The sequence below is a fragment of the Octodon degus genome, unplaced genomic scaffold (assembly GCF_000260255.1).
Source record: "Octodon degus isolate 3935 unplaced genomic scaffold, OctDeg1.0 scaffold00083, whole genome shotgun sequence".
In the NCBI taxonomy this organism is placed as follows: domain Eukaryota; kingdom Metazoa; phylum Chordata; class Mammalia; order Rodentia; family Octodontidae; genus Octodon; species Octodon degus.
In genome coordinates, this window is record NW_004524659.1 from 5,738,086 (window position 1) to 5,760,931 (window position 22,846).

At 45.8% G+C, this 22,846-nt stretch overlaps 1 protein-coding gene across 1 annotated transcript in view; it reads right to left on the reverse strand.

The window, feature by feature from the left end:
• Positions 1-19,109, reverse strand: part of LOC101584297 (b(0,+)-type amino acid transporter 1) — a 34,508-nt gene extending 15,399 nt beyond the window's left edge. The window contains exons 1-8 of the mRNA XM_004636826.3: positions 19,058-19,109; positions 11,866-11,981; positions 8,976-9,123; positions 4,477-4,719; positions 3,935-4,060; positions 3,675-3,774; positions 1,699-1,743; positions 1,064-1,187 (exon numbers count right to left, since the gene is read on the reverse strand). Of these exons, the coding sequence (XP_004636883.3) occupies positions 1,064-1,187; positions 1,699-1,743; positions 3,675-3,774; positions 3,935-4,060; positions 4,477-4,719; positions 8,976-9,123; positions 11,866-11,973 (894 nt within the window). The 5' untranslated portion in view covers positions 11,974-11,981; positions 19,058-19,109. The remainder of the gene's footprint in view (positions 1-1,063; positions 1,188-1,698; positions 1,744-3,674; positions 3,775-3,934; positions 4,061-4,476; positions 4,720-8,975; positions 9,124-11,865; positions 11,982-19,057) is intronic.
• Positions 19,110-22,846: the final 3,737 nt, after the last annotated feature.

The window sequence follows — 22,846 nt, forward strand, 5'->3', positions numbered from 1 at the left end:
TTTTAGGGAAGGGTCTACAGGATGTTCAGGGTCTCACTATTATATTAGACTCAAAGTGATGTGCCTGTTTACAGCCTCCCAAGACCTGAGATTACAGGTGTGTACCCACTCTCAATTGCCATCTCAGTGTGCCCCAGAAGTGGGGCTGGCACGGCAGGCCCAGGGATCAAACCCCCGGTCCCTGAACCTGCTTGCAGGTGCTTTAATTCGCTGAGCTATTTGGCTGGCCCTTCTATACATTTTAATGTATTTAAAAAAAAAAAAACTAAATAAGAGTCACAGACACAGGGCTGGGGGTTCGACCCCCCAGCATGCCATGCTAGCCCAGCCCCCAGAATGTGCTGAGACTGCGAATGAGACTGGGTGTGGTGGCACGCACCTGTAATCCCAGTGCTTGGGAAGCTGAAAAACAGGAAGGATCACTACAATTCCGGTCTGTGTAGTGAGACCCTGTAGACACTGTACTAAATACATTAAAAAATAATAAAATAAAAAAAATAAAAATCTCACTAAAAACATAATAATAAAAGAATAAAATAAAGTCTCACTAAGTCACTACAAATTGCCCACAATGGACTACTACTTGTCATTCTTCTGTCAAAGCCCTCTTTGTGTGTGTGTGTGTGTGTGTGTGTGTGTGTGTGTGTGTGTGTGTTCTGGGGATTAAAGCTACATACACAGCCCTATTATTTTTATTTGGCCAGGCTGGGCTTGAACTTACTTGCTTGCCTCTGCTTGCCAAGTAACTGGGCTGATGGATGTACACCTCCTGCCCAGAATGCCAGATCCGTCGCCCTCCTTATTGGGCTTCGATCCCCCCCCACCTCATTATTAGAGATCACTCCTGGCACACTTCTCTCTCCTTCCTCCTGCCTATCAGACCCCAGCCCTGCTTCCCCAAGCCCCACCCTCTAGCCCTGAGCTCTGCCTGCACCCAGCTAGGTGGGGCTGGAGCTAGACATGAAGGGCCAGAAGCCCTAAAAGGTCTACTCACTTCAGCCGAACCCTTGACCTGTCCCTCTCCCAGTCTCCCCCTGCCTCTTCCCACAGCTCCTCCACTCACCACAGCCACCGCCTGGGACTGCAGCAGTTCCGTCGGGGTCATCACGGTGAAGTAGGAGATGTTCATGAGGATGTAGCACACGGTCACCAGCGGGATCCCAATGATGATAGCCAGGGGCAGGTTTCTGAAATTGACAGCGCCAGCCCACCAGGGGTCAGCCCAGAGGGTCTGTGTCCTCCATTTCCTGTCTTCTCCCCTCCCTCCCACACAGCCTATTCTCTGGATGTGGTGGCCCAGGCCACAGATGTCCTTCCTGAGGCCACCTGGGTGGGGGCTATGAAGTGGCAGGGACCAGCAGGTCGAGGGATTTTTCTAGTGATAAGATTCACTCTCATGTCCTAGAGTTGTAGAATCCAGCTGTTTAAAGCAAAGGAAGTCAGAGGGAAGTAAAGAAGTCAGAGCTCTTCATTCCCCAGCCCAGCATACCCTAAGTAAGGGTGGGTGATGAGCTTAGGAAGAGCCAGTCTCCCCCACGGCAGAGCACTCTCCTTGTGTACAGGAGGCCCTGGGTGGAAGAAGGAAAATTCACTGGCTGGAATGGAATCGTGGAATAACAGAGGCAGCAGCTCTACTCTTGCTAGAGGAATGCCACATGCTTTTGATCTGTGGTCTCCTGCCTGGTTCAGCCTTCTTACCTGTAAGGGTTTCTTAGTTCTTCTGTGATGTAGTTGAGTTGATTCCTGAAAAAAAAAGGAACATGGGTGATATGTGACTTTGATTTCTGACAAAGGTTATGAAACAATAATAAATGCTGGCTTCATTTGCGCTTGCCCCTTGCTGGGCGTTGTGGCACTCGCCTGTAATCCCATCACTGTGGAGCTGACGCAGGAGGATTGCGAGTATGATCCCAGCTTGGGCAAGTCAGTGACTTAGCAATACTTTACCTCAAAATAAGAAAAACTTCCAAAGGACAGGGAAGGTAGCTCAGTTTGAAGGCCCTGAGTTTCATTCCTAGTATCGGGAATGGGGGGAAAAGAGAAGTGAGTATTTTTTAAAGCAGTGCATCATCAGACTACTTTAACAAAATGGGAAACTTTCTTTTGGAAAAGATGTGGAAACAAAAGCTGCTCAGAAGAGAAAGCCCAGCAGCAGGATGCCTGTGGTGCTTTCTCAAAACAGAAGCACAGGACCCATGGACCTCCAGCTCTGAGTGCACAGAAGTGCCACCTATTGAGTATTGCTGGCTGGTCCAGGCCTCAGCCACACTGGCCAGCTCTAATTCAGCTCAGCCAAAGCTGCCTGGTGAGTTTCGCGCTCGGGACACTGCTCACTGGGCTTGGTCAGCGGGCAGAGCCACGTGCAGAGAAAAGAGTGGGTGTCTTGGTGTCTGTGGGGTCCCAGGAGAACAGAAACAACGAGGGTGAGAGGCAAGATGATGGTGCTCACTTGTAATCCCAGCACTGTGGGAAGCTGAGACGGGAGGATCACAAGTTCAAGTCTAGACAGGGTGATTTGTCAACTTAGACAAAATTAGAATTTCAGGAGTATGGGGATGCAAAGACCCTGGGTCAGTCTCTGTGACAGAAAAAAAAAAAAAAAAGTGTTGGGGGAGATATGTGAAGGTGCATTTTCCCAGAAAGAAGTCTTTGTTTTTCTCAGCAGGTGAAATCAGAATTTCCAGGGTAGGAACAGGGGTCTGTAGACTAGACATACAGTAAGGGCCGCCTTAGGTCTTCTCGCTAATCCTGACAAGGAACTAAAAACAAACTGCAAGCCAAAAAAGGAGGGGGAGGGAGAGGAAGAGAGAAGGAAATAGAGGGAGAAAGAGGGAGGAAGGGGGGAGGAAGAGGAGAGGAAGGGGAGGGAGGGTGAGAGAGAGAGAGAGAGGGAGTGAGAATATATATGTATCTATTACCCTTGGGACTTGCACCAACAGACCAGAAGAAATGCTGTCAAGCAGAAGAAAGGACAGAAGGCCAGGCACACAGACCATAAGCTGCTCCCACCTCCAATAAAACATAGAAGAAACTGTGAGAGGCTGACTGACTCTAAGGTGCCATGTGCACACACCTGTGCACTAACACATACACAAATATACACGTGTGTTCACTCTAGAGTCATGCCATTATTCACTCTAGGGTCATCAGCACAATAAATCCACACACTCCCTTCAGATGCTAAGCTAACCAAGAATAAGGCAACTATCTGCTCACCCCAAAAACAAGACCTTAAAAGATTGGTCCAGAACAAGCAGACAGACAGAAAGAAGCTGAACATAGACCACAAGAGGAAGTGAGGTCAGGCAGAGGCGTACAATGGCCAGTGAACTTCCGGCAAGTTCTGGCTGAGGGGAAGCCCCTGCCCATTAAAGCAGCCAAGAACAGAAGCCCTGGGGTCTTCCAGCTGCCTGCAGCCCTCTCCCCTGACCCTTTCCAACCTGGGTAGCTATCAGTCTTCTCCTTTCCTTTTACTCCTTATGAGTAAGGTGTCTCCATCTTATTAACGTTTGTCCCTGATTTTGTATTGGTGCTGAGTTCAGGATCCCAGAGGGCTGCTTGGATGGCACAGTGGTAATCCTGGTCTCCCAAATGTGACATTTTGGTTCCCTGCCAAGGAGTCAGATGTGACCCCTCAAAAGCACAGATCTGGGACACTTCAGGGTCCCCCTTACCATCCATCATATGCCCAGAGTCCATTGTAAAATGCCAGGCTGATGCCACCCACAGATGCTGGTGTACCCACAAAGGAATTTTCAAAATTTTTCGTATTTCCTGTAATTAAGCAGACAGTGAGAGCAGGTGTCAGCTGAGTGGTTTTGACTCTGCATTGTGCATGTCTGTGTGCATGTGTGTACATGTGTGCACATGTGTGTATGTATGTGCATGTGTGCTGTGTGGTGCCCACCCTCCCTTCCCGACCTCCCACAGTCACCTTGGGCCAGGAGGACCAGGCCACTGATGACAATGATGACCACGATTACCATCTTGGCCGCAGTGAAGAAATTCTGGACGTAGCTTCCCAGCTTTGCACTCAGGGCGTTCACTGTGGTGATGAGCACTGGGAGGGGTGCAGCAGGGCAGGTCGCACCCTGTGTTCAAGTATCCATGGCCCTAGAGTCTCTCTTCTCCCCTCCCACTGCTCCTCACACTGTGTCCCACGGCATGGAGTTCTGATCCAAAGGAGGGAGTGGAAAGACCTACACCATGCACCTGATGGTGACCTTTGAAATCAACTCCCCCTCAGAGGGCAGAGAAGGAGCAGCAACTAGGCCCCAAGTGGAGGGTACTGGCCGGTGGCATGGACAGCCATCAGCAGCCCCTGATAGGCCTAGGTGCTGCTCAGCTCCTGGAGTGGCTACCTGCCCAGCTCCAGAGCCTCCAGGCCCCCAGGGCCTCTGCATGGACACAGGATGTGACGCCACGTCCCTGAGCCACCTCTGACCCCTCCCCACGATGTCAGACTTAGGCACTCACAGATGGCAGCGGCAGCGAGGCATTTAATGACCACCTCGGGAGGCTTGCAGCCTGAGTAGAAGGCTGCACACACGTACTCAGAAAAGCTGAGGCAGATGATGGCGAATGATGAGGGCTTTATGACCATCGTGCTGGCCCAGGAGAAGACGTAGGCGGGGATGGGGCCAAAGGCCTCCATCAGGTACGGGTACTCGCCGCCCGACTTGGTGATCATTGTGCCAAGCTCTGCATAGCACAGAGCTCCTAGAACAGAGAAGATAGAGTCCCCTCAGTCCCCCATGAGATGTCATCCTCCCCCTTGTGTTCTGTGTCATATAGGCCAACATCCTCTTGCATTTGACAACACTGATTTCTCCCACTGGTCATTTAGAGAAAGCCTGATTTACTTTTATTTGCCACCCATGCATTGAATGGGAGCAGAGCTAGGTGTGCTGGTGCATCCCATAACCCCGCCCTCTGTTAGTGTGAGGCTGGAGGATTGCAAGGTTGAGCCTACACTGGGCAGCTTAGTGACTTAGTGTTTGGAGTGGCTGAAGCTGGATATCGATCATATGTGGAAGGGCAGAACAAGGCCAGAGTGCCTAAAGCAGTCAAGCTACCTCAGTCTTTAGAAAAACATCCTGCCTGGACAATTTCAGCTATTAGTTGCTAGGCAACCTTGTGTCTCATGATACTAACTTTACAAAGGTATAAATAAAGGTCTCAACTGTTAGTCTTTGGGGATTTTGCCAGCCAGGCAGATGGGCTACCACCTGGCCCAGTCTTGTCTTCTTGTCTATCATTTCCGCATTCATGTTGCTGTTTCGGGCTACATGGAGACACCAACGAGTCCCCACATTTGGTTCTGAGCAGGGACGCCTGGTAAGACCTAAGAGTGTGCAGTGGGAATGGGTCTCGAGTGCATGCAAAGGGTGGAGAAGTGAACTGGTTAAAGCCCGTATTCAGCACAGATGTGCATTGGTACTGGCATATCTTCTGTAAAGTGTGGGGATGGAGGCTCACTAGGGCAGAAACAGGTTCACTCTGGCCAAAAATGGGTTCACTAGGGCTGAGATAAATTAGCTTGAAGAGAAGCCAAAAGAGAAAGATAGAATTACTGGCAGTTAAAAATGAGATTAAATAGGGTCTCAAGAATCACAGATTAGGGCCGGCTGGCCCTCTGTTAGGGCATAACCCAGCCCTCTGTTAGGATGAGGCAGGAGGAATGCAAGGTTGAGCCTACACTGGGCAGCTTAGTGACTCAGCAGAGGCCGGAGGTTCAATCCCCAGACTGCCGTACCAGCCTCGCCCCCGGGTCATGCTAAGAGGGCAATTGGGACTAGGCGTGGTGGTGCACGCCTGCAATCCCAGCTCTTGGGAGGCTGTAAACTGGCGGCTCACTATGTATCCAATCTAGTCGTGAGACCCTGAACACCCTGTAGACCCTTCCCTAAAATACAAAGAAAAAAAAGAAGAATCACAGAGGTATATGTATGTAAAAGTGGTTTTGGCATGCTTGATTCTTGTATTTACTTTTCCTTTCAGGATTCTGGCTAGAAAGGACTTTACACCAAGAAAGAGTTGACTCAGGGTGCTCTTTTAAAATCAAGTCCCAAACTCAAGTGGGACAGAGATGACAAAATGGAGGTACAGCAGACAGAGCTTGGGCATTCTAGTTTTGCTTAATCAGGTGAAAAAGGTATAAAATTCTTTTAAATTGTGAGTGGCTAGTTCCAAGCATCCTGGTAGTACCACTGAATTCACTGGTCACCAGCTGGATTCAGGAAGGGTCCTGTGCTCCAGTCATAGACAGACCCCAGCTGGCACGCCCCAGCCACCTACGCATCAGAGGGACTGGTCCAGCCACGGTGGTTGGTGCACCAACTACAGTGTGCATCTGTGGCTAAGTAGGAGGGCCAAGACTGTAGCACGCCCTGGCCTTGGTGTTCAGCATGTGTGTTGCTGCCACCAAAAAATCGTTAGGCTCAAGATAGTGCCTACCCTGGCAAAAACAAAATAACCAGCAGTCAGAGCCAGAAAGACAGCCAGTGTGCACAGCGGCTGTGCACAGCAACCACAGCTAGAGGGCCACAGCACTCGTGTCCCTTGGGGAGGGACAATGTGGGTGAGACAGCCCATTTCTAGTACTAGCAGTCTGCCCAGACCTGAGGCTCTGGAGTAAAAGCAGCAACTAGAGGCACAGCCCCAGTGCAAAGTGCTCTCTTGGCTTTGCCTGGTGTCATCAATGCTGATTGTACAGAGAAATCAAGTTTATAGTTCAGTCTACTCAAAACACTGTTCAAATCACTCCAGGCTCTCATATTGCTCAATTATGTTATAACCTGTGAAATTGATTCAAGTTTTGTAACTCTGTATGCTTCCACTGTAACTTTATTAACTGTCATAACCTGACATAGGCACCGCCATCTTGTTCTGTATGCGCCATTCTAAATGCAGTAACTTTCCACTGTGCCCTGTTCTCTACTTGAGAACCTGCAGTTGGGCCTTTCTCACGCAGTCCTTTGTGCACACCTGAATCTAGTTCCAGCCCAATGCCCTGTTCTTGCCCTCGTTCCCAGCTACAAACTGTACCCACCACTAAACCTGTTATTGTTCATTAGAAACAGGTAATTTTTCAACTGTAGCCCCTAGATGAACCCTTGACGTCAGCTTTTATGGTTTATTGGCTTAAATACCCACTCCCCTCATCCTCCCGGCACGCACCTCAGCATCTTGCCGGGGTGTCTGCCGCTGGGTACCAGCTAAAATAAAGTGCTTGTTTTCTTTTCGAGCCTGCCTCATTTTTGAGTTACAACAAATTAGTCATTTTTTGTTTGACAAAAAAAATTTTCAATTATAAATAATTAAAAAGAGGATATATTGGGTTAAAAATAGAAAATTATTATTTAAAAATGAGGGGCTGGAGAGATAGCTCAGTGGCATAAACACCTGCCTGGTAAGCACAAGGACCTGAGTTCAATCTCTGGTACTGCAAAGCAAAATAAAAATTTGAAAAAGAAAAAAAATTAAAAAGGTTTTTAAATATAAGTGCAGGGGCCGGTGAGATACCTCAGCCCACTAAGATGCCTGCTTAGGCAAGCTTAGGCAAGTGCAGGTTCGATCCCTGTCACCACATGCCCCGCCAACCCTTCCCCGAGGCAGGGTGAGCTGGCCAGAGTGCAGGTGTGGTGGCGCACACCTGTAATCCTAATGCTGGGGAGGGTCAAAGCAGGAGGATCACTATGAGTCCAAGCTGGGTGGTGAGACCCTGTAACAACCAAATACATTAAAAAAAAAAAAAAAAATACAAGTGCAGATGGTCACCAGGTAGGGCAGCTACAGGTCTGCAGTTACAAAGGTGCTGGACTGCTGACCTGGAGGGATATGGAGGGCCATTCCACCAGGAATAGAGCCTCACAGAAAAGCAGGAAACAGAGTGGCTTTCTCTCTCCATTACAATTGACACTAAAAGGGAAGCTTTTACATTTTCCTCTTAAGATGATTAATTTGAAAGGTCATTTCCATTCTCAAGATAAAAAAAGTTTGCCTTTATTGCAAGTTTTAGGCCTAAATTAAATTGGTACAAAAAAGCTTTGATATTTTAAGAATGAACATAAGGTCTGGAGTATAATTTAAAAGCAGCAGGGTTTCAACAGTCACTTGATTTTGACATACCATTTAAATGGTGGCAGGCCTGTGGTGGCATACCAGCTGTACTGCTAAACCACTACTGTTACGGATTATTGGACCATATAGGATTAAACTGCTGTCTACAGGACTGGGGATATAGCTCAGCTGCGTAAGTGCTTCCCTGGCAAGCACAACGTGCTGAGTTGGATCCCTAGTACCACAAGAACTAAAAAAAAAAAAAATAAATAAATTGCTGTATACAGGTACCAAAAATCTTTGTACTGGCCTCAAGAATGAAAAGGTCTTCTATAGAGTTCTCCAAACACAGCTTCTCCAACTGCAAGGGAACACCCATTATCACACAACAGAACAGTAAAGGAGAGATGCTGGGAGTGGCTAACACTGTAAATTCATCCTGTGTGGGAGGGCAGGACAAGGCCAGAGTGCCCAAGGCAGTCAAGCCACCTCAGTCTTGAGAAAAGCATCCTATCTGGACAATTTCAGCTTTTAGTCGCTGGCAACCTTGTGTCTCATGACACTAACTTTGCATAAGTATAAATAAACATCCATACTATTGCTCTTGGGGTCCTTTGCCAATCAGGCAAACAAACCACCACCTGACCCAGCTCTTGTCTTTTTGTCTATCTTTTCCTCATTCCTGCCACCATTTCTCCCTGGGATACACCAAGACACCAACAAATCTCCACAACTCAGTGAAACCCTGTCTCAAAATAAAAAATGGGCTGGGGATGTAGTTCAATGAGAAAAACCTGGGTTGAATCTCTAGTGCAAACAAGAGGCATGAGGGTGTCTGACATCTGGTATCATAAAGGATGACACTTCTCCCTGGGCTCCAAGAGCCAGGGTCCAGGAGGAGCAGCCCTTCTTACCCAGTGTGGCGAGGACCCCGCAGGCCGCCCATATGATGAGACAGGGCCCCACCGTTCCTGTGTTGCTGAGCACAGACTTGGGGGAAATGAAGATCCCGGAACCAATGATGGTGCCCACAATGATGCAGATGCCGCTGAACAGGCCCAGCTGGGATGAGGAGAGAGGAAGAGGAGTTAGTGCTGTCACCCAGAGGCCCTGGGACCAGAGGCACCCACTAGCAGTGAGTCTGCCCAGCTCAAAGTGAACCCCATATTCCAGGCCTGTGCACCTTGAGGTGCTGCTGTGATTCCACCAGGACACTGTTCTGAGGCTCTGTACATATTAAACGTGCTCATCTGTGGTGGGTATGGTGGTGGATGCCTGTAATTTCAGACTCCAGCAGGAGGATCACAAACTTGAACGCAGCCTGGGCAATTTAGCAACTCAGATATATCCTGCCTCCAAAAAATTTAGAAAGGCCTCGAGTTGGAGTCCACTGTGAAAACCCTGGGTTCATTCCCTATCCATCACCCCCCCCCACCGCCAAGCCTTATAACAGTCCCATGATTGGAGTATAACACATCATACCCATTTCATGGAGGAGAAACTGAGCATAGAGAAGCTGCTCTTGCCCAGAGTTACACAGCCGGGCCCAGGGCCAAGCTCCTGGCCACCAGCCCTCTTACCCTCCACAGCAAAGGCAGCTGGGAGGACCCTTTCACTGGGCAGAGCAGACAGGAGTCTTCAGCAAAGAAACTAGGCTCAGGATCTGGATTTCTGTCCAGAGGAGCCACGTGTACAAGAGACACTTCCTAGAGAAGAAAACTGTTGGGGACTGAGACCTCTCTGCTATATCTGTCCTGTAGGGCTCGAACTTTCTGAGAGTTACACCCAGCTCAGATGCACTCTGTCCCATTATGTCTGCGAGAGTGACAAGGACTGGCTATGGGAGTCCAGAGTCACAGAAATTCCAGGCTGAGCACCTGCTCGGTGAGGTGACTCCCTGGGTGTAGCTTTGGCTTCCTGCATCATAGTGCACAGGAAAGATTTGTACATTGTGTCATATGCGAATTATATGGCAATCAATGTGTGTGTGTGTGTGTGTTGCTATGGACTGAACCCAAGGCTTCCCACTAAGGTACATCTTCAGCCCTTTTGTATCTTTCATTATGAGAAAGAGTCTAAGTTGAGTGGGGTTCAAATTTGTAATGCTCTTGTGTCAGCCTGCCAAATGCTAGGATTACAGGCCTAGCCCAGAATAGGTTTTAATTTCACTAATTTTTTGTTTTGGTTTTTGTTTTCATTTTTGAGACAGGGTCTAGTTATGTAGTTTGGCATACCTCCATTTCCCTGTACAGTGAGGCTGCTCACAAACTGATAGTGACCCTCCTTCCTCCTTCCTCAGGCTACTTGGCACTAGGGTTACAGGCACGTGCCTCCACGCCTGTGGTTTATGGCCCAGAGCACAGGTGAACACAGCAGGTACCACCCTGTCTGGGCTGAGTCTGCACAAGCTCAGGATCATATCCCAAGGGTAAGAGGGCCCTGCTGCTGGCCAGTTACCACGGCACCACACAGGCACATACCGCGGGGCCCCAGGAGGCAGAGTTCACTTTCCCACAGCCTCAGAGCCATGTGTGCTCCAGGCAGGTGAGGCGGCCTGAGCTTCCCTGTGGGGGAAACCTCTGGCTCTGCAACCTGGGGCTGAACCCTTTCCCTGAAGGCTGCTGCTAGCTGATGTGCAGAGGAGAGGGCTGCTATTCCCCATCACTGCATTGGGAACAGTCCTGGGGTATGCTCAGTCCTACTGTGTGGCTGAGCCCACAGGGTGCCAAGGATATGGGTGGCATCAGACTGGGGCATGGAAAAGGGAGAGTGGTGCTGCCCCATCTTGCCTCCTGGGGACAGTAAGGCAACAGTCAGCAAAGCAGCAGTCAGCCCATGCCAGCACTCCTCAGGCCCCTGTCCTTTCAGCTCTCAGGGCTCCCCCAGGGACCCACCCAAGGCTCAGCCCCATCACCCTGTCCACAAAGCCTTCCGAGATCTAGCCTCACACTGAGTGGCCCAGTGGCCCACATTACGGACTCATGACCCGAAGCCTCCTGCCCTCCACGTGCAGCACCTGCTGCCCACACCCACCCGGGGCAGGCTCAGTGTGCAGCTCCTTCTTATTTCAATCTTTGGTCCTGGAGGTGGAGCCCAGGACCTTCCCTTGCAGCTCCATCTCCACCCATGTATTTTCAGTCAGGTATTTGGGAAGGCACTATGCTGCTCACTCAGGGCTGGAACTTCCACTGCTCCTGCCTTAGCCCCCCTCCCCCAGCCTCCCAGTGCTGCAGTTATAGGCCTGAGCCCTCAGCCTGGCTGTCCTGCTCTCCACTCCCACCCCGGCTTCTTTCCTCCCAGGCCCAGCACTAGTCCTGTCTCCTCACTATGTATCAGCTCAGCTCTTCCATCCCTGTCCTGTCTATGCCAGCTGCACCTTTGCAGTGAGACCCCCAAGACAGAGCGCTGCTGCTGGAGGCCCTGCGATGCCCAGCTCCAGGGCAGTCGTGTAAGGATCAAACCTTTGCTGAAGATGGGTAGAGGGGACCTGGACACCAGAAGGCCCCCTCTGATTACCCCTGAAAAGGCCATCAGTTGAGCAGATACCCAACACTCAGGCCCTCCCCAGTCATGGAAGCACACACAAGAAGCTCATGCGTGACCCAGGAACTTCAAGAGTGCACTGCGTTCACCAGAGACAGGGCCAGGGTAGGTCCAGAGCACGGCTCATTTAAGACCTGCTGCGCAAATAAACAGCCGTGCGCTTCAGTGGGTCACAGGATCAGCAGGGCTCCACTGCTTCTGCCCTCATTCAGACACCCACCCTGAGCCTGGGAAAGACCCAGGGGAAACAGGAGGCCTCACCTCTTTCTGGAGATCGGTGACCTTGGGTTCCGTGCTCTGGATGGAGCCCTCATCCTCCCTGCGTTTTCTCAGGTTCGTCTTCTCCTCCATCTTTTTCTCCTGCCACATCCAGGAGGCTGCAAGGAGGGCATGGGCTGAAGTCTGATCCCACAAAAGCAGACAAGATGCAAAGCGGAGCTCAGCCAGGGCTGCTGTGGGCTGTGCACCCATGTGTTGGGTACAGACTCCCAAAACAAAGGTCAGCTCTGGTTTGAGGGGTGCAGGTGGCAGGCCTGGGGGGAGAACTTGCTCAGCCTCTGAGAGAAAAAAGTTCATTGGTATCATTGGAGCTGCAGGAAAGTTTACTGTGTCTTTTCCTGAGCACAGGGGCTTGTTTGCTCCTGGACAATCTGTCTCGTAGCCTGGTGGCTCCAGTGCAGGTTGCTGTCTGCTAATCCTGGTCTGGAGCTTGCTTGAAACTTGTGGAGGACCTCCTGAGTGACGCGCCTTTAAAGAAGAACAGCTGTCTCCATTTGAGCTGTGCCTGACTTATTTCCATGTATTGATAGATACAGAGCTGGCTAGGACCTTTCCTTATCCCTTTAATTGGCTTTAAGCAGTGCATATTGGTCTAGCCAGGTGCTGGTGGTAGTCTTTGAAAACAGCAGGCAGGTTTCTCTGATAACCCACACCTGCTGTTCTTTAATATGAACCGGGGCAAGACAGGACAAAGAGCCAATGCTGCACGCTGTTGGCTGGGATTGAGCCTTGAGATAGAGGCTATGACTTCCTAGGTCTTGAGAGATTATACATCAGAGCTGAAGCACCAGACCCAGACTATCTCAATAGTATAATGCAAATCACTTTTTCTGCATATCCTTCTCTCTGCATATGACAAAGTAAATGCAGACCTCCTACCTAGCCCAGCTCACAGTCCTCACCTACTTCCTGCCATTCTCAGTCACTCATCCTCAAGCCACTCCTCCTTCATGACTGATAAAACCCAGGCTCATCCCTGGGTCAAGGCCTTTGTTCCAGATAGCCATCTCCATGGCTGGACTTAGGATCCCTTGGCTTCCTGTAACTATGAATATGCCTTAGTGCCTTTATTCTTGCCGTGGATTGCACTGTAAGTGGTAGATTGGAATTAACTTGATGGGATTCCAAGGATGTATTTTGGGATTACAACTATAAGCTTGTTAGACTGAGATGAGGACCAAGAGGGGCCTCCTACCTTTGGTGTCATGATAAACACTTTACTCAAATACTCCAGGGCCATACAGAAACTTATGCCCAGTTTGTAGCAAGACTAAAAGAGGCTCTAAATAAGCAGGCTCCTCACAACACTGCAGCTAAAATGCTTGTTCCTCAGTTAGCATATGAAAATGCCAATGACGAATGTATAAGAGCCTTAGCCCCAGTACTTCATACAAAACATTTATCTGCTTACATTCATTCATGACAAAACATTGGTTCTGCCACCCAGGCTTCTGCTCTCACGGCACAGGCTGTATCCCAACACTTTACTAATAAATTTGGTGTGGTTAAATGTTTTAATTGTGGCAAGCGAGGACACAGTTGCTGTCACTGTCCATGGCCTATAAAGGTGGAAGCCCCCTCAGTGGATTTACCGGATACTCAGTGTGTACGTTCTAGTCAAGGTTTTCACTGGGCAAAAGATTATAAATCTAAGTTTCATAAAAAGGCACACTCTTGCACAGAAACCAACCATGTGCCCAAACTGAGGACCGCAGCAGCAACAACCAAAGAAGGGTCAGTCAGGACTCCATGGATTTGGACCCAGTTAAATCAGTTATGCCCAGTTCAAACCAAACAAACGATGATCCCACTACCAGGATGGGTCCAAAGTGAAACCTTAGGTGCCTCATATGAAGAATCACTCAGAATTCAAAATTAGATTTATTAGTGGCTTCTTGCCTTGATTTGTTGAAGGGAGAAAACCCAAATTTAATTCCCACTCAAATTTCCAATCCTGCCCTTAAGTCCATGTGTGAACCTGGTAGGAATGAGCCTTTAAGCAAAAAAAAATTTGATTTTTCTCAGAGTATTTTGGTGCCTAGACCTATTTGTGACATTAAGTTTAAAGGGAAATCTTACTGGCCTGATGGATACAGGAGCTGATGTCACTGTAATCAATAGCCAATCATGGCTGCCTGCTTGGCAAACTAGACCCGCCTCCGCAGCTCTGATAGGCTTAGGATCTCCTCCATCTGTCTCACGAAGTGTGCTGCCTCTTTCATACATTGGCCCTGATGGACAGGAAGGTATGATAACACCATGTATCGCATCCATTCCAGTCAATCTGTGGTGTATAGACCTCATGAAAGAATGGGACACTTACTTACTTCAGAGCCTCAGAGGTGTTACCAGATAGCAGGATGATGGCTAAGATGGAATATCAAGAAAGCAAAGGCTTAGCGAAAAACTTGCAGAGCTGTATTCTTACAATTCTGCCTTGAATTAAACAAAAAGATATAAAATTGGACTTACAATGAAGGCCTTTGGTACTCTGCAGGAAAAGTTAAGGATTTTATCAACATTGGTGAGAGAACAACTACAGTTGAGTCATCTCAAACCTATTTTATTGCAACTGTTTTTAGAATTGCTAGGAGCTCTATTAAGTAGAACTGTTGCTGCATTCCTTCTTGATCTTATTCAATCACACTCTAATCTCCCAGGTTTGTTGTCATCAGCTAATTATAATACAGGTGCTACTGTAAATCCAGTTTTCATTTTTTATAAAGCAAGACAACCCCATAAATTTGTTTCCCAAAATGCTAAACCTTTGCAAAAGGAATGTAAAATTATCAGAGCACAATCTAGACAAATCATGATGTCATGTCCTGCCTGTGAGCTCATTCCTAGGCCTATTCCTCAACAGAACTATAATCCCAGAGGTCTTAGAACCAACTGGTCATGGCAAATGGTTATTACCCATATATCCTCTTTTAGCAAACCTAAATATATTCATGCTTTTATAGATAAGTGCTCACATATGCCCCATGCTAACATTTCATATCACCTTTGCTAACTTAATGTTACAAACATTAAAACCTGATACTGTTTCCTGCTTACATTAGTAAAAATGTTCTGAGTTTTCTCGATAACAAGAAGATAAACCATGTTACAGGGACCCCCTATAATCCCCAAGGTCAAATAATAAACACACTTGTCTTAAACTAAAAAATCAACTTGTCAAACAAAAGAAAGGGGGAACACAGAGTCAAAACTTTGCTGCATATATTTTAACTTTTCTGATTCGAGCTTGGTGTGACCTCCAAACAGGTGTTTGGAATAGTCTGACATCACTTTTAAATTGGAGCCAATGTTATGCTTTTATTTCCACAGACAATCAAGAGACATTACTACCATCAGAGCTGTTCCGTGGCCAGAATCCTACCCATCTACACAACACATCAAGCTCTCTGCCGAGACCTCAATGGACCTGACAGCGCATCATCCACCTTCCTGGAAAGGCCTGCAGCAGACGTTCGTGAGGCTTGCTACCTAGTTAACAGCCAGGGTTTGGTTCAATCACCTGATAATATTCTTTTTGCAAAGCCTAATCTTATAGCAGTTTCTCTGTATACTCCTGGGATTCAAGAAGAAGTGTATTGGGCCTACACACCAAATGCATCCTGGCTTAGACCTCTTACATGGATGGACAGGCCCCCAGAGGTTTTCCATTCTGCAGAAAGCAATACCCCTATATAAATATTTCTGCATGGCCTATAAATTTATTGCATTTACAAGAACAGACTAAGCTTAATGTTACATTTCATTTTGTATATCTTCCTTTGAGTGTAGCCCACCTACAAGATGCCAGCCTTTGTATTTCGGCTGCAGATCAGACTTGGGAAGTATAATTGTTTAAAGGACAATTTGCCTTATTAATTCTAAATTCTATTCCCTTGGATGATAACCTTGTAGGAGATTTTAAACCTACCATTCCTACCTGTAGGAGACACTTCCAGGTCCTTGTCTCATCCAAGAAGCCAATATTTGTAATCCCCAAGTTATGTTATTGGAATCCCATCAAATTGATTCCAATCTACCACTTACAATGTAACCCATGGTGAAAATAAAGACCCTAAATTATATCTTCAATGATCGGGGAGTCAAGGGGCTCTAAGTCCAGCCAGGAAGATGGCTTTCTGGAACCAAGAGAGCGACCCAGAGCCTCACCCTGTTTTTTTTCAGTGGGAGAGTGGCTTGAGGAGGATTGACTGAGAATTGTGGGAAATAGGTGATCATTGTGAGCTGAGCTAGGTGGGTGGCCTACATTTACCTAAGGCCAATTGATAAACAGAAGTCCTAGCCGGCTCTGTACATAGGAAATAGGGTCAGGTTCAGTCAAAATGGAGACATTCACTCTTCTTTCAAGGAGAGCTGCTCAGGTGGTCCTCCACACCTACCTGTATTCCAGAACTTCATGCCCTTCATTTCAAGGAAGATAACTTGGACCCTTGGCAGACTTGCAGTGATCCATATCATGGATGGGCTATATGCAACGTTAATTATTACCTTGTGGATTGGTCCCCCTGAAGTTTCCCTCTAAGAAAGAATTGAGACTGGCATGAGATTTCCTTTTCAGCTCTCCTGACTATATCATGACTTTAGAGTCCTTGTCCAACGTTACATGGTCAGTTAGAGACTTCAATCCTCCCATCTCCAGATTCATTAACAATAGAAAAACTGGATCCATACAACATACTTCATGGAATCTAGCCCTACCTTTTCACAGTGGACTCCTGCTGACTGGACATCTGCAGCTGATAGTTGGAGGAAAAGTCAAAGTAGTATTACAAGGACACAGATGCATAAAAGTAAACATACGTGCTTATGGTCCTCAAGTACTATTAAAAAGAAAGAAAGAGTAGCAACCAAATATGTTCTCATGTACTAATTGTTATCTGGCCCATTGTATCATGCCTGAACATCCTTCCAATGACTCCACAGTGGTGATTGTGGGCAGGATGCCTGGAGTTTGGCTTCTAGTCCATCTAACAGAGCCTTGGTGTCATTCACTTAATTTTTTCTTGGTAGACATTAACTAACAGATTTATCAATTGGACTAAGAAAATACTTGGATTAATTATAGTAGGGATAGCTTCATTGGTGCTTTTGATAGCCAGGGAAGTTATTGACTCTATGATGTTAGCTCATTCAGTATTAACTGCTCACTTTGTAGTCAACTGGACAAGAATTTCTGGTGACAGCAAGAAAATTCAGCATAATATTAAGTTATTAAACACACAAGTGAACATTCTAGAAATCTCTGTACTTTGGATGGGAGATCAATTTAAAGTTTACAATTACAACAAGGTTTAAAATGTCACTATAGGGGCTGGAGAGATGGCTCAGTGGTCTAAAGCACCTACTTAGAACAAGCTTGGCAAGGCATCAGGGACCGCGGTTCAATCCCCCAGCACCACATGCCAGCCAGCCCCGCCCCCTGGTGGGCTGAGCTGGCCACACACACACACACCCCTCTCTCTCTCTCTCTCTCTCTCTCTCTCTCTCTCTCAAATAAATAAAAAAAAAATTAAAAAAAAAGAAATTAAAAATAAATAAATAAATAAATAAAAATAAAATGTCACTATAATATGACTCACTTTTGTATCACCCCATTAGCATATGATAAAAATCTATCTCCATGAGAAGTGATTACATGACAGACATACAGAAGAAGCAATCCAAAATATTACCGTGGATATAGAGGATCTTCAGAGAAAACCGCTGTCAATGCCACAACAGAAAGCCGCATTTGATACCCAAGTTAAAGACTGGGATAACTTTGCTATTTAAAAAATAAAATCTAAATTAATTTGCCTGTCTCAAGGCTCACTTTGGGTTTTATGTTGGAGTTGCTGTATTCATTCTCTTGCTTATAATCCTTCTCATTAAAGTGTGTCATAAGAGATTCTCAACCCTGCAACAGCTAGAGGCCGTACAGCCATGGCTGACTCTGCTGCAACCTCTTCAGAGCAAAGAAGGGAGAACTGTGGAGGACCACCCGGGCGACTCTCCTTAAAAGAAGAGGAATTGTCTCCATTTGAGCTGTGCCTGACCCTATTTCCATGTATTGATAGATACAGAGCTGGCTAGAAATTTTCCCTCCAATTATCCCTTCAATTAGCTAAAAGCAGTGCCGAGTTGCTGCTGGTGGTAGTCTTTGAAGATGGCAGGCAGGTTTTCCTGATACTCCACTCCTGCTGCTCTTTAATATGGGGCAAAACAGGACAAAAAGCCAGTGCTCCATGCTGTTGGCTGGGATTGAGCCTCGAAATAGAAGCTAGGACTTCCTGGGGCTTGAAAGATTACACATCAGAGCTGAAGCACCAGACCCTAAAACATTAGATAATACTTCAATAGTATAATAAATATTACTTTTTCTGCATATCCTTCTCTTTGCATATCACAGATGTAAATGCAGGCCTCCTACCTAACCCAGCTCACAGTCCTCACCTACTTCCTGCCATTCTCAGTTACTCATCCTCAAGCCACTCCTCTTTCATGACTGATAAAACCCAGGCTCAGGCCGGGGAGATGGCTCAGTGGAATAAGTGCTTCCCTGGCAAGAGCAAGGGTCTGAGTTCAATCCCCAGTTCTGCCAAAAAAAAAAAACAAAACCTAGGCTCATCCCTGGGTCAAGGCCTTTGTTCCAGATAGTCATCTCTATGACTAGACTTAGGGCCCCTTGGCTTCCCATAACTATAAATATGCCTTAGTGTCTTTATTCTCTCTGTGAGTTGCACTGGAAGTGGTAGATTGGAATTAACTTGATGGGATTCCAAGAATGTATTTTGGGATTGCAAATATAAACTTGTTAGACTGAGATGAGGACCAAGAGGGGCTGCCTCCAAAACTCATCCTGCCTCCATCATCCAGTGTCTTTGTGTTCAAAAGTAAAATATTGTTGAAAATACACTGGAATATACTGAGCAGAATCAATCCCAGGCAGTGTTGCTTTTCTTATAATTCCTTCTAAGTTTAGGGACCCTCAGGACAACTGATCTGTGGGATGGGTACAGGTTTCCCATTCAGGGATGCAAGGAATAAAATAAAACAATTGCTGAGGAAAACCAGTCCCAGATGCTCAGGCCTCGCTCCCTCCAAATGCAATCCCTGAGCAGACCAGGCCACCCAGCCAGGAGAGCATCGGGCCTCCCCATCACCCTACAGGCCTTACCTTTCTCTTGGTCTTGTGGAGCCAGAGGAGCTGCCAGCCCAGCTGCCTGCCTGCGACTGGACCAGCGAGGAAGGGGCATGTCTTGTGCCCAAGGTGGAGGAAGTCAAAGGTACAGAGGTCAGCAAAGGTAATTATTAAACCTCCCCCACCTCCTTTTGTAAGCAGTGAAGTTTTTGATAGACCACACCAAAGAGGAAGGATCAGACAACCCAGAGCCAGTTTCCCTCTGAAAATGTTCTTGTGTATCTGTGTTAAAAAACAAAGCATAACAAATCAGATTGTCCCAGATCAGCTCCATTACCTAAGAGGAAATCTCTTCAAAGAATAGAAATCCTGCTTGCTTTCATCTTGGGGAATCAGTGGAGATAATCGTTGGAACTGACTCACTTATTGAAATGGGCCATATTTACAACTCACAGCAGGCAGCAGAATGGTTTCTTGTGTGTAGGTAATTTGACAGCTTTTTTTTTTTTTTTTTTTTTTTCACCTCTGGGAAGGAATTTCTTGATAAAGAAGCAAGTGGGGAGGTAGGTGAGCCAAAGACGGGGTAATGCCAGGAGACTTCCTGTGTGTCTCTGTTTGGTCCTGGTCTGAGAATCTGCCTGGAGGCTATCAAGTATAGTAACAAGTCATTTAAGGAAGAGGCAAACTGAACTCAGGACTTGGAGTAGCCATGGGTGGGCATCAGCTCAAAGCTCACAGTGACTGGGTGAGGGACAACCGAGGAAGACATCCAGGATCAGGGAGCTGAGGTCACGTAGGTAAGAGACACCCAGAGTGGTGGAGGCTGAACAACTTGGGCCCCCACCCCACAGTCAGAGGCCTGGGTCAGCGTGGCCTGAACTGTGGAGTTGAAAGCCCCAGAGCCGGCACCTGGCCTTATTCCTCCTTCAGGCTTGCTGGGATTATCTACAATGGACCTGAGCTCTGTCTGCCTTCTTTGTCCAGCAGAGACAGTGGAGACACACCGGGAAGTGGACACTGCCACAGAGTTGTACACCCCAGAACAGGACCACAGGCTTAAATTGCAGAGAAATCTGTTTACCTTTTTCTTGGCTTTTTTCTTTATTTTTAGTTTTCTCATTTTGTTTTGTTGTTGTTTTTATTTTTTGTCATAGCTTTCTTTATCCCTCAGCCTTGCTTTCAATTTCTTTCTCTTTTTTTATTTCTCTATTTGTCCTCATCTACCTTTAAACTTTTCTCCCCTTAGGGTAAAAACACTCTAGTAAGGGATATTTACTGTGTATATAATTTTCTGATTTCTCTTATATTTTCTGATACAACTATAAATCTGGTACTTATGGTTAAAAGTGGAAAGTTAACCATTATTACTATTCATCATTTTCTAGAATGTACTTCACGCTCTTGTTATTGCTGGTTGTACTACTTTAGCCAAGTTGATACAGTTGTCCTGATCAGTTGTTCTTCCTTGTGTAACAATATCAAGATTGTCAGCAATCATAAGCAACACCATGGTCTACTACCAAAGAACTGGGTGATTGGACAAATAAGCCACAACTATTCATCCCTAATAAGTCGAAGAGACAGGAGTTTTAGACACACTGAAAAGCTAAAAGCCAGCAATAGCTGGAAGATGTCTTGAAAAGTAATCATTTTCTAAGGAAGTCTCAATAGTAGTAATAAAGCTACCTACCATAGGCAGTGTAAAAGCATCAACACAGATGAGAAAGAGAGAGAGAGAGAGAGAGAGAGAGAGAGAGAGAGAGAGAGAAAGGACAGAAGCAACTGATAAGCCCACTGCTCTATTTTGCTCAGGATAAATCCAGGAGGCATTGAGGTAGAAGAACTAAAAAACTACCCAGCAGAACTTTTTGTTTTGTTTGCAGAACCAGGTATTGGACTCAGTCCCCTGTGCTTGCCAGGCAAGCACTTATTCCACTGAGCCATCTCCCCGACCTCCAGCAGAACTTTCTGAAATGATACAGTAGATATAACAAAGTAGATGAATGCTGTTCAAGAAAAAAATGACAAATAATTAAACAGATGACTAAAGAGATGAAGAGCATAAAGAAGGTCATAGTTGTTTAATCTAGAGTAGATACAGATTTTAAAAAATAAAAGAGCTTAGGAAAGTGATAGAAACCATGAATGCCCAACATAGAAAAGAACAAGAAATAAATTTTCTTGTTTTTATGGAAATAAAACAGATTCTAACAGATACCCAGGAAGTTAAAATTTTTATTCGAAGTATATGCAGCAGAATCAACTAATGTGAAGACAGACTACTGGCCCCAGATGACACATTTGCAGTTATCATCAGATGATAGCTATAGCAGTGTACCACAAAAAGTCAATCCAACATCTGCTAGGCAATGCAAAGAGGATACCATAAGATTAATCACAATCAATGAAAACTCGAAAGATAGTAGGACATAAGAAAATCTTTTCACAAAAGCAGTAGCAGAAGACTTCCCAAGCATGGAAAAAGAGAAGGATATAGTTAAGTGAGGCACATAGAACCACAATTAGGGGGCCGGGGAGATGGCTCAATAGAATAAGCGCTTCCCTGACAAGCACAAGGGTTTGAGTTCAATCACAGGTTCTGCCAAAAAAAAAAGAAAAAGAAAAAGAAAAAGAAAAAGAAATACAATTACTGATTAGAGGGGAAAAAATAGATCAAGGCATATCATAATCAAGAATCCAGACATTTGGGCCGGGGAGATGGCTCAGTGGAATAAGCACTTCCCTGGCAAGTGCAAAGGCCTGAGTTCAATCCCCGGTTCCAAAAAAAAAAAATCAGATAACCACAATACAATTGTAATGGGAGAGCTCAATACCCCACTGTCACAAATAGATCAACTAGACAAAAAAACAAAAACAAACAAACAAAAAAAACCCAAAACAAACAAATATCAGAGCTGAACTAAACCTTTGAACAAATGAACTTAGCAGATATCTGTGAAGAGTTCTACCCAACAAGAGAATGCACATTCTTCTCAATTGCACACAGGAATTTCTCCAAAATAGACCACACTTTAGCTCATAGGATGTGCTTAAGTAAATACAAAAGAAATGAAATTATTCCATGCATGTTACCACATCATAACGCAACAAATCAGAGTTCAGTGACAAAACCAAACCACAAAAACTTCACAACCACATGGAAATTTAATAACATTCTCTTGAACAACCAATGGGTCATAGGTGAAATCAAGAAATTAGATAATTTCTCCAATTAAATAATAATGTCATGATGATACACTGGAACTTAAGGTGTACAGTGAAAGCAGTCTAATAAAGAAAATTATAGCAGTGAATTCTCACATTAGAAAACAAATTAGAAACCTTATTTGAGAGAGCTCGAATAAATAACCTGATGTAAGCTTTTAGGAAAGAAGAAGCAAATTAAATTCCAAGTGCATTCAGTGGGGGAAATTATAAAGATTAGAGTAGAAACTAATCGAATTGAGACTAAGAAAACAAAAAGAAGCAATGAATTAGAGAGCTTCTTTGAAAGATTAAATAGAAAAAGCTCAGCCAACTTTGTTAAAAAAGAAAACTCAAATCCACACAATTAGGAATGAAAAGGGCAAAATCACAATGAATTCTGCAGAAATCCAGAAGAACATAAATGCCTACTTTGAGAACCTATATTCTAATAAAATGTCAAAGTCAGAAGAAATGGACATTCCTAGGTACATATAAATTACAAAAGCTGAGTGTTACAGTTTGTATGTTATTTGTCCCCTCAAAATCTCATGCAATCATTGAGGAGCAGTTCAACAGTTTGTGATTAATTCATGATCCAAGGCTGGGATTATGGGTCTG